Source organism: Hypanus sabinus, chromosome 15 (genome assembly GCF_030144855.1).
Source record: "Hypanus sabinus isolate sHypSab1 chromosome 15, sHypSab1.hap1, whole genome shotgun sequence".
NCBI classification, from domain to species: Eukaryota; Metazoa; Chordata; class Chondrichthyes; order Myliobatiformes; family Dasyatidae; genus Hypanus; species Hypanus sabinus.
The window spans coordinates 36560840-36573506 of record NC_082720.1 but is presented as its reverse complement, the minus strand read 5'-3'; the positions used below and the strand labels follow the sequence as shown (position 1 = coordinate 36573506).

Below are 12667 nucleotides of genomic sequence, written 5' to 3'. Positions count from 1 at the left end.
CTTCATTTCATGGAAAAAAAGTAGTCAGGAGCTTGTTTTTGATATGGTGGCTGTTAGCATGGTGTGGGCACAACGAGTTGAGTCTCTGCATGGATAACTTTAGGAAGGTGGATCCTGACCACTCCTCACTGCACATAAACAGCTCCCCTGCGGAGAGAGTTAAGAGCATGAAATTTCTCAAGTGCACACAATGGATGATCTCACCTGGTCCATCCGCCTCTTTGGTCAAGGAAGCACAGCAGCATCTCCACTTCCTGAGGAAATTGGCAAGTGAGACCCCCCACCCCCGACCATTCTAACTGTTTCTACAGAATGACAGAAGCACCATTGAATGCCCTGGTGAGCTGGAACACTGTTTGGTATGGGAATTGCAAGGCATCTGACTAAGTGACTCATTGGAGTCTCTCTTCCACCTAGGGTCCTTGGCATCATCAATGAACACTCTGATCCATCCAACAACATCTTAGTCAATTAGGCAGGAGGTACCCTAGCTTTAAGACAAGAACTGTTAAGATGGGAAGCAGCTTCTACCCCTAGGCCATAAGACTACTGAAATCCCTTGCCATCATTGCATATGAAGCACCAGTAGCATTTTAATGTTTACTCTTTAACTCGGATTAACTTGTACGCACCTTATTATTTGTTAATTTATTTGTAATAATATTACTTTGTGTGCTATGTGTGTGAGTTATATGTACTGTCTTGTCCACCTTGGTCTGGAGGAACATTGTTTCTTTGGATGGTATACGTGTGTACAGTTGAATGACAATAAATTGAACTTGAACTTGAATATAGATGGTGAAGTGACATCTAAAATTATACTTACGGAACTGGGATTCCATGCATGATTGCTAACCCTTCTTTATCCAGTTGGGAGTACGTTTTCTCTGCTGCATTCAGCTTTTTGGATGTAAACTCTTATCCATCTTCCACCCTGGGACAACAGAGCACCACACTGTATAATGAAACACAAGATAAGGTGAACTCTCTGTATGTTGAGTCACAGACTAGCATATCATCGGTTTTTTTCTGGAATGCATATCTGTCTTCTTTTGAACTTGAGTCCACCTTCACTTCACATCCTTTTTATAATAATTTGTGCAGTGGAGCAAAAGAACATTGCCGAGATGAAAAAAATATATATTATGGTAATTCAATAACACCATATCTGTCTGGAGTTTAGTTATATTCAGTGGGATAGGAGCACTGCTAATTGTTTTTATCTTCTCTTAATGTGGCTGTAACCCCTTACCACCTACATGGTTGTTCCAAGCAAACCTACTGTGGTGAATTTATTTAAAGCAGGCAGATGTTGGACTTTCCTTCTTCATATATTTTCTCTTTTTTAAAAAAAAGTGTTTCCTTGGTCCTATATGAATTTTTAAAAAAAGTTCCTTGTCACCAATATATCACATATTTACATACTAAAAAGGTAGAGATGGAGTATTATCCTTCAGGCAATTTATTTATTTTCTTTAAGCCTACTGAGTACATGCATCTGCAAGTTAAGCCTTTATTTAAGATTATTTAATATCATTTCCTGTACACAAGTGTTAAGGAAATGAAATACTTGTAACCCAGGTCTGATACAGCACAAAAAAAACAGAGGATAAAGATCACAATAATAATAAAAAAACACAATAAATATAAATGCATAAGATAGCTTATATACATGGATTGATTTATGTCCTTAAAGTGATGTTAGGCAGAGTAGTGCCTGTACTGACTGAGTGAAATAATAAAGTAGTGGTGGTTGGGGCCTGGAGGGATGGGTTAGTGGATGGAAGTGTTCATCAGCCTTACTGCTTGGGGAATGTAAAGGATTTTTGAAAAAAACCACGAGAACATCTGCAGATGGTGGAAATCCAAAGCAACACACATAAAATGCTGGAGGAACTCAGCAGGCCAGGCAGCATCTTTGGAGTCTGCTTGTCCTGGAGTGGATGCTATGTAGCCTTCTTCCTTATGTGAGTGGGCCAAATGGTCTATGAGCAGGGTGGGATGGATCTTTCATGACACTACTGGCCCTTTTCTGGAACTTTACTGAATATGTCCTTGATTGCAGGGAGGCTAGTGCTGGTGATGAATTGTGTGCCCATTGTAGAGCCTTCCCATCCACCGAATGCAGTTTCCATACCCAGCAGTGATGCAGCTGGCTAGGGAATGCTCTCTACTATGCATTTGTAGAATGACATGAGTATGAATGTGCAAAGTCCAACTCCCTTCAGCCTCCTCAGAAAGTAGAGGCTTTCCTGACTGTGTAGGATGTGTTCTTGGACCATAAGAGGTTGTGTGTGATGTGCATTCTCAGGAGTTTGAACCTGCTTGTAGTTTCTACTGCTGTGCCTCCGATGTAAAGGAGAGTGTGAGTGGTATGAGGTCCCCTGAAGTTGATAATCATCTCCTTTGTCTTGTTGACATTAAGGAAGAGGCTATTTGCCTAGCATCACCTCCTCTCTGAAGACCATCTCATCATCATCAGTGATGTCATGCCACCAGCAAACTTGACAATGTAATTACTCAGGTGTTCGGCCATGCAGTCATGTGTGAGCTGAGTGTACAGAAGTGTTCTCAACACACAGCCCTGGGGGCATCTGTGTTGAGGATAATGGGGAGGGAGGAACACTTGTGCATCTTGGCTATCTGAGGTCTGTTGGTTTGGAAGTCAAATACCCAGTTGCACAGTGGTGATTAAGGTGTTGGAAAAGATTTGTAGCTCAGGTTGAGGATGTTGTTGTTGAGGGGCTCGCCGAGCTGGCTTGTTGGCTTGCAGATGTTTCATTACCCAGCTAGGCAACATCATCAGTGCAACTTCGCATAAAGTGTTGGTAACTGTTAGTCTTTTATGTGTCCTGTGATTAGTCCATATGTGTGTGTGGGGGGTAGATGTACCATTTCTATTGGTTACCGATTATGTAATGCACAATGGTGAATTTAGACCGAGGAGAAGGTGCCAAAATGGTGAAAACAAATGATCAAAATGGTGAGATGAGTCAAGCTTCTAAATATACTGTCACCCCTGCTGGCTTGGAAGAGAACTACTGACTATACATTATCTATCTAATCATTTATATTATTACATTTCTATTTAGTTCTATTGTGTCTTTTCACCTTTTTTTAAAGTAGATACACGTATCTACTTTTTTCCATGTCACTACTTTTCTCTTGTTTCTCTGTAATCAAATGCCCAACTATACTAATCTGTTCCACCTACACAATGTCCATATCCTTCCATTTTCAGCATGTTAATGTGCCTTGAATACCCCTGTTGCATTTGCCTCCACTACCACCCTTGGCAGTGTATTCCAGGTACCCACCATTCTGTGCAAAATAAAGACTTGCCCTCACATCTCCTTTGAACTTACCCCCTCTCACCTTTAACACATAGCTCTGGTATTAGACATTTCACTGCCGGGGGAAAGTACCAGCATCTATCTATGCCTTTCATAATAAACTGCCACCCCAGCCTATGCCACATCAGAGAAAACAACTCAAGTTTGTCCAACCTTTCCTGACAGCACATGCTCTGTAATCTAGGCAGCATTCTGGTAAACCTCTTCTGCACCCTCTCCAAAGCTTGACATCTGCCTCTAATGGAGCAACTAGATCCTAATTTAAGATAATCTGTATCCTAATTTAACTAAAATAAAAAAACTAGGTATTTATTATTAAATAGAGCGCTGATTTTATATTTGATACAGTCTTTAAGATAATTTACAGAGAGATTCCCAATGAGCTTTAGTGTTCAAGCATTTTTTTCTTATTACATTAGAATAAAATACTTTGAGAGTAAACTAATTAAAATACATCATTCTGCCACTGTTTTCCAATGCGTATATACAGTACAGTTGGACTTCTGACATGTTGGCTTCTTTTATTATTATAACTTTTCAAACCAATGTAGCTTAGTGAGTGGGTAGACATTTAGAGTCTTAGCCCATTTGGAATTCATCACAACGTTAGTAGTTTATACACTACTATACCACAAAACAATTTTGTAGCCTAAAGTACTTTATCTTTTCATATGATTTTCTTTTTGTTTAATCACAAAATGTTATGAAGATGAAACACAGCATTTATCTAAAAGTAAGTTTCATCATAGAGAATTTATTAAATAGAAATTGTTTGTTGCATCATGAGATAATGTTAACAATGCTTTTCACTGCCCTATATTATCATTATTTTGCAGTTCAGAAAGCACTATTTCTGTGTAAATGATGGCCACAAAAATACTCTCATCTGAAGTGTTCCATTTCTCTGACAACTCATGCAAAAAATCCAGCATTGGATTACAATGTTCTAGAATCAGTTCCAAAATTAGAAAAATAAATCTTCTTTTAATACTTTTGTCTTTTCCTATCTTTTAGTTGTAGTTGTGACATGAGAATTTATAAAATATATTTAGAAGCATTTTTTAATGTGTTGTCATTGTGTACAGAAATGGACACTAAAGGCAGCTCCATCTGAAGGAGTGGAAGAAAATACTTGACTAGTACATTTAAATATTACTTTTTAATATCTTTAATATATTCATTAACATTCTTAAGTAGTAGTTTGCCTGGGATGACCTGCGCTTGAGGCATCAGGTGCAAGCCATCTGACAGGCAATGCATCTGGAAGCTAAGTATTTTCTAGCAACTCAAAAGAGAAATCTGTTGCCTTCCGCAGGCAGCGATGCTGCCGTCATATTGAGTGACTGCTCTGCTTCTTGTCGCGACAGTCCCTGTCACTCTGAACTAAGAGGCAATATTGTTAATGTTACCTATTTCACTATACTTGACCCTTTTAAAATAATTTTCTTTTTAATTTTGCACAGCATTTTCAATGTTTAAACCCATACCAAGACTTTCCTGATCTAGTGGATGAAAATGATGCTGCCTGCTATCGGCCGTTTATTGAAAAACTGTACAAGCAAGTAATTCCTGAATTCGTAAGTAAAGTTATAAAATTCCTTTTTTTCCATTTTCAATCTTTTTTTTATTGATTTTCCAACAAAGAAAAAATACAAGTCAGAGATGTTTTAACAATATAAAAGATGTAAAAATAGCAACAAAAAAATATATATATACGCTGTCAAGGTCAATTAAATATAATGTTAAGCTGTTGTATATAGTATATAAACAAGAAACCACAACTCCTCTTGACAAATCATAAAGAAAAAAATTTAGAAATTTTATTAATAAATTAATAAAATAAAATTCATAAACTGAGTAAACTAGGATTAGATTCAGTAGTGTTTAGAGAGGTAATCTTATAGAAACTTTCAAAATTAATAATGCATTAATTGGAAGTGTGCATCTGGCTAAAAATCAACACAACAGGTCGCAGTTTAAAAATAAAGAATCAACAGTATTTAAAGAGGAGGCATTTCCACCAAAGGATTGTGAATCTAGAATTATCTACTCTAGGGAGCTATGGATGCCTACTGGTCGGTATAAGCAAGAAAGAATTCAATAGATTTCTGCATGCTTGTGGTGAACTACGTGTGCCTGTCTGGACACGCCCCCTGCTGACAGACCCCTGTATAAAGGCGATCAAGGCCTGAGCCCAGCCTCTCAGTCTCCAGGATGTAGTATGGTGGTCACTCACTGCTTGTTCCTTCTTCCAGTCAATAAAAGCCGATATCTCGCCTTACGTCTCAGAGTGAGTTATTGATGGTGCATCAATACTAATGGAAATAATTCATTCATAGATTGTCACACCAGACAGTCAGCCATTCTTGTCTTCTACATGCTGTCACGATTGGTCTCCTTTCGAATTAACCGGGTCACGATATGAACGTTCCTGATTCGACCCTTGTTTTTTTTTATGAGGCTGAGTGGCTAGCTCGGCACACAACCCGGCACGGTTGGAAAGTGTGCCCCAGGGGGTGGCAGAGCGACCTGGGTTCGAACTTGGGAGCCTTGGCTTCCGAAGTCCGGCGCTGATGCCACTGTGCCACCATAATGATTTATGGGTATAACACAGGAAAGTACATTGTAAGTAGATTAGTCATTATCTTGTGGAATGGTGGTGTAAATCTAAAGGATCAAATAACCAATTTCCATTTTTATTTGAGATGTTCATTAAGAATTATAGATGTACAGGAGGAGGCCCTTTGCCCACCATTTTCATGATAACCTCCAAGTGTTTTTCTATACTAATCCCTTTTACCAACACTTGGTCTGTAGCCTTCTATGTGTTGGTGCTCATTTAGATTCTTCTTAAGTGTCAAGGATCTCACCTTCATCACCTATTCAGCCAGTGCATTCCAGATTCCATCCACATTTTGGGTGAAAAAGTTCGTCTTCAGATCTCCTGTAAACCTCTTGCCCTAAATATGTACCCTTTAGTTTCAGGTGGAGTTCTTGTGCTTATAAATATGAATGACTATATATGAGAATGTCTTTGTCAAAACAGAAGAGAAGAATGGAGGCCATCATTTATGAGCCGCTCTGCGCCCTTGCGAGTTTGTTCAGCGGTCCGCAACAACTGCTCAGAAAGCATAAAGATAAAATGTTAGACTATGAGAAAGTTCAGGAGAAAATAAAGCAAGAAGGTGGTGCATCTTATGATGAGAAGGCTGTTGAGAAGACATATGAAATACTGCACTCTTTATTACTTTCTGAATTGCCTAGATTTAACAGAATTGTACTACAGCTGCAAGCTCAGATTCTACAAACAATCATCTATGTCCATTATGACTTGGCCAATAACATCCTTGAATTAATCAGTCAACATCTGCATGAGGTAATAATGTCTTGAACTATTACATACTGTATATTGACGAGAATGAGTGCAAATTGGTTAATATGATGTTATTTTTTAGGAGCTGGATTCAAAGTCAGCTCACTTGTGTGAAAAATATAGTTTCCCTGATGCAGTTTAGAAGTATTTTAATCCAACAGAAGTGAATATGGTGGAAAATGCTCTGATCTCCCATCTCAAGCATGATTTTATCTTAAAATCATCCCCTTGCTTAGGGACCTAACCACAGCACTGGGTCTTGAAATGTAATTAAATAAATGTAAGATCCTGATAATTAAGCAGGGATGCCTGACCCTCCTGTGGTACGCTGCAGAACACAGTAGAAAGAAGGGTTTGGTGGGCAAGGGTCTCTCCAGCAGATGGGAAAAGTACAAATAGGACTTAATGCATGATTCTATGGCAAGTGACCATGGTACTGTAAAATACCAATGTAGCACACAGCTGAAATGAACATTCAACAATGAAATATGGTTGACAGCAAACCTTAAGCCAGGTAGTTCTACTTTGAAAAGTACAGGAATTCACTGTGTTGAAAAGATTAACTTGAATAAGCTACCAAGGCAGAATGAAAAGGTTTTTCTTTAATCCAGATGTTCCCACCTCTGAGCTGCATGCTTTACACAAGCAACCAGTTATAAAAATCAAGATGTGAATGGGAATAAAAAGGCAGCTGATGTATAGAAAAGAATATTGACATGAATGACTGATTGTTGGAGTATACTTACATACATAGGAACAATCCCTCAGTACCTTGGCCAAATGTTCGTATGAGTATTGGCTGACATTTAAAGACAGAGCACATCATACTGTGATGTATGACACTGCTGCTCAATATTAAATTTGCTGAGCTGCCAAGAGAAAAATTGGATTTGTATATCTATTAAATTTATCTGTTCTGTCAAGATGATCTACTCTGTTAGTATTGCTTCGTACAAATTACTTCATCAATTTAATTTTCAGCTAAATATCTATTTTGACAAGTTACAACCAACTTCAAGCATATAATAATAGAAGTTGTTAAAATGTACATATTCAGACTGGGACAGAATAATTAAAAGAAGACAAATATAAACAGTTCAATGGGAAAGCCCATTGAGCTGTTTCAATTAAATCTAAGTGCAAGGTGGTTATAGACCTGCTACTGGAAAGCAAAAGGATCTCTTGAACAGTCTGAATATGATCCAGATCAGGCCACCTTTAATTAGAACCAGAGCTGACCAGTTATTCTCTGCTGTATTGTGTGAGCATTAAATCAGCGACTGAGATAAACTGCATCTCTACGTACAGTGAAAACCAATACTAATAAAGCGAACAAATCTATAAAATGTAGTGCAGATACTAATGATCAAATATGTGGACTATTATTTCCTCACCTTCTTTGATCATGAGATAATGTTCTGTAAAACAACTTATTAAATTACTTTTGTCTCTCAGTTTCCATCGAGCCACAAAGTCAACTTTTGGCAACAAGCTGAAGAAACATTGCAGAAGTCAGATGTAAAGCTAGAAGAATTCTGCCAGATATTTGAATCAATTTTGGAACAACTCATTGAACAGGTATATTACATGCACAGCAATTTAAAAAGTAATATGAATTTTATGTAGTTACTTCATGATTATGTGTCCAGGAAAATGACTGCACACAGAAGACTTGTAAAAACAGATCAGAAAGTTCTGACAAAATGTGGATTAAAAGCAAGCTTGAAATGGCATCTTTCTCTTGGGAGAGAAAAAAAGGCTAGAGAAGCTTGCCAATTATTTTATGACCAAGATTTTGACAATGCTATTGATCAAGTGAAATGGTACTCTAACCTTATGGCAGAACGTGATTGGTAATCACTCTTGAGAGGATGATTCTCACTAATGCTTGTGCTGTTTTTTTTTTGTTCCATGTACCTTTAATAAGGCAATGTTAATGGAATAGTGCTTATTGTGGGTTACACAATAAATGACCAGATACAAATGCCAATACTAGAAACAAAACTAAGATATAATTGATGATATTTCAACTTTTTTTTTACAATTACTATTGTATATTAACGCACCCCATTTGTTGCTACAAAAAGATCGGTTTAAAATAACAATGACCATTATAACTTCTGTCCTGCTGGAAATTTGACAACAGTGGAATTAAACTTATAGTCTTGGACCTAGTACCACGTGTGGACATTTGGTAAATGGATAATCAAGCAGAAGACGCATGCAAAATTAAATATAATTATTTCTATAGAAACAAGACCAGGAGAATCCCTCTTAACTGAAGGAGAAGATTTTGGACGGTGGCCTAGAGAAGCGGAGCAGTATAGCAACTTCTTTTCCAAACATGTATGTTGCAGTATGTGTATCAATGAGAGGCAGCCAACAAAATGAGCTCCCGGTGAAGCTCTTGAGTGGCTGGCTACATGGTCTATCAAATGTTTAAAATCCACATGACAAATTCTTGGATGCTTTGTATTTCATTTAACAATTATATCATTATCTAGAGTTGCTGCAAATTTCTGACTTCTTTAAGCATATTTTTTTACAATCGCAAGTCTCTGCTGGACATTAAGAACTTAAAATACTTCAAGTCTACACCATCAGCAAGTTGCTCATTGACGGAGAGACTGAAGGACCTGGACTTGGTATGAATCATGCTACTGCCTGCATTAGAGAGGGGTCGGAGAAGTCGGTATGCAAATGTGGTGTGCAGTCCAAATGCGAGTGATCATCTTACTCTCTTTCCTTGTTGGACATTGCTAATGTGGAATGTGCAAGTCCAGTTCACTGATTTATTGGTGGATGGCAGGGGAGCGACATGGCCTCAGCTGTAGTGAGGACTCAATCTCAAGTCACAGTGTTGCCTGTTTACATCTGCCCAGGAGATGGGTGACGCAGTCGGTGCACTCCACCAGAGACAATGCATGGCATCAAAGCTGGATTCGGTGCTGTCCCCAGAGTTTGCCCAACACAAGACAAGTTGTATTGTGTTTGACTGCAGACTGCGGCACCATTTATGGAATCAGGGCTTGAACTGTATTTTACTGATATCTTGTACGTGCTTGCTATCTTATATGTTCCATATGTGCTTCCTGCTGTGTGTGACTATTGGTACTGTGTTTTGTACCTTGGTCCCAGAATAATGCTAATTTGTTTGGCTGTATTAATGGGTATTAATATATGGTTGAAAAACTACTAAACTTGAACTTGAAATCAGAGAATTTGATTATGAATTATGTAAATTGTCTTTAGTGCTATTGCTTTGCTAAGTTATGTGAGTAATTTTACCAGTTATTTTTTTTTTGTCTTTTTCAGCCTGTTAATCAAGAAAAACTAGCCAGTCTTTTGAAAAAATACGGTCCCAGTAAAATATACCTAGTTACCAGCAATATTTCTGGAAACAAAGGTCTTGATCTGACACTTCAAAGGGGTGATTTAGTAGCAGTTCTTCAAAGTGCAGATACTAAAGGAAAGACGAACAGATGGCTTGTGGATTCAGGAGGTAATAGTTTAATTGTCATCTTTGGGACAAAGTGTGTATATGAATAATCTAATTTTCTTTCCACTTTCACTCAATTTTCATCTCTGATTCTGAAATGGCTACCTTCATGCTTAAACTAAACCAATTAGTAACATGATAGCTGCCAAATGTGGGACATCACAACTAATTGTCTTGTTATCCTGATGCTTATTTTACAATGTAGGAAGAGGAAATGTTGAAACTTTGCTGATTTTTCTCTTTCCTTAGTTCAGATTCACTGAAGATCTTATAACTGTTGGAATCCCTCATCAGCAATAGTAGACTGACAATTAAATCAAAGATGTTCTGGTCAGTTTTTTATTAATTAACTAGAAACACTTCAGAAATATAGTGACTACAAGAGCAAGTTAGAAACTTATGGGTGGTGGAAAGACTTTGGGGAATTGGGAAATTCCCCAAAATCCACCATCTATAAGACACAAATCAGGAGGATACTTCACTTACAGCTGGAACAGAATTCACCATCATACAGAACGACATTTCTTCATTGATTCCTCATTCATAGTCTATAGCACATTTACTTGTTAAGATACCTGATAAGAACTGCACTATGTGCTATGACTTTGATACATGATTGTTCTACTTGCTGCTGTTTAGTTAATGCTACTGCTGCCTTTAGTAAAGCATGTTCCAGTGATATCTCCACCTCTGTTTATTTGATAAGGAAATATACATCGGCAATGAGTATCTAGACACCACAGAGGCATTGAGTCAAGGATGTTGCTCATTGGGGGAGTAATCGGGCAGTGATCTAGCTTGAAGAAGAACAGGATCACTTAGTGGAGCACTGATGATGATTAAAGAGAATATGGCATATATGTCGAGAAGCTAGAGGTACATTATGTGAATGCCCTGTGAGTGTAACAAGTGATATTCACACCATGATGGGTACTGACAAGGTCCCAGTGTAGAGTGTAGAACGAAGTGATAGACAAGAAGGAGACAGTATCATTGCTGGAGGAAATACTGAGGACTTTATAGTAAAACTATTAACACCATGAACTGCAGATGCAGTTTCATTCAAGGGCTTAAAGAAAATTTGCAAGGAACATTTGTATCCGACTCTTGAGATGTTCAAGAACTAAAGATTTAGCACAAATCAGAGGCTGGGTAATCGAAGAAATAGTTGGCAAATACTGAGAGCACTGGCAAAGACATAGAAATTTCCTGATTTTTTTTAGATAGAACATTCTTCGGTCATTTGTTCATGTGGACTCATAGATGAGAAAATTCATGTGAAATCATTTAATTTCACATGACTTAATGCTTAAGTATGCATTTAGAACATGGAAGTGCCACTTAAGAAAGTGAGGCATTTTCACGCATGGCATGATTCCAGGGTGCAAACTACTGAAAGTCCACAGTGAAAGTCAGAATGACATGGTTTCATTCTTCACACCAAGTCACATGGATGCTATTAGTGTATTTGGTGGAAAACTGATAGATCACATGAGGAGAAAAGGCAGGGCATCTTACCATGAATGTCATGTGAGTCTGTCCCACCTATATTCCTTATAATTTTATGTACTGTACCTTAATCAGGATCCCTTTAGCCTTCCCTGCTCCAAGGAAAACAAACCAAGCCTATCCAGTCCCTCCTCATAGCCCAAACAACATCCTGGTTAAGGTGCAGGCCTCTGCACCTTCTCCAGTGATGCACCATCAATAACTCTCGGAGACGGGAGGTGAACAATAGGCTTTTATTAGCAGCAAAAGAGACCACGACATCTTGGAGACTGAGGGAGGAGCAGTGCCTCCAATCACCTTTATACAGGGGTCTGTGGGAGGAGCCACAGAAACAGTCAGCAGAGGGGCAAGTCCAGACAGGTATACATATAGTTTACCACATCCAGTCCAGTAACATCCTTCCTGTAATGTGGTGACCAGAACTGCACAATGGCTGTGGTATTTTTTATGTCTGATAACAGAGGAATCCAGCTGTGGCCTGTAACACAAGACACAGAGAAGCAAGTGCCTGGAATAATCATTTGGGATACCACTGACACAGAGAAGCTAGATAATGAAATGATGAAATTTATTGCGTACCTGAGGAGATTAATCAGTGCTGTACTTTTAAGGCTACTTAATTAACTGAAAAGGCAACTATAAATATGTGCAACAGACTGTCAATAAAACTTGTATCTGAAACACTATCCATTATTTTCCATTGGAGTGGAAGAACTTGTGCAGGGCTCGTATGTAGAAGGAATTTGTTGGAGAAGTGAACAGTTGAGTCTCTCAGCGCTAGATGGACTAGTTACCTGCTATAGTTATGGGCCAGGGGAAGCCCCAGTGATCACAAGAGTAGACCTGTCTGAGCTACTCATAGCCTGTTCATTTAAACGGATTAACAGCAAACCATAAGGAAGTCCAGAAGCCAGTCATCCAGTAGGCCAGTGG

At 38.4% G+C, this 12667-nt stretch overlaps 1 protein-coding gene across 11 annotated transcripts in view; it reads left to right on the top strand.

The window, feature by feature from the left end:
- The window catches only part of arhgef37 (Rho guanine nucleotide exchange factor (GEF) 37), a 188123-nt gene that overhangs the window by 159147 nt on the left and 16309 nt on the right, over window positions 1-12667 (top strand). For all 11 annotated transcript variants that reach the window (XR_009515864.1, XM_059990216.1, XM_059990210.1 and 8 more), the window contains 4 exons: window positions 4817-4930; window positions 6400-6729; window positions 8182-8304; window positions 10042-10228. Coding sequence is in view for 10 of the 11 variants with exons in the window: in XM_059990216.1 (XP_059846199.1) it covers window positions 4817-4930; window positions 6400-6729; window positions 8182-8304; window positions 10042-10228 (754 nt within the window). In the remaining variant the exon portion in view is untranslated. The remainder of the gene's footprint in view (window positions 1-4816; window positions 4931-6399; window positions 6730-8181; window positions 8305-10041; window positions 10229-12667) is intronic.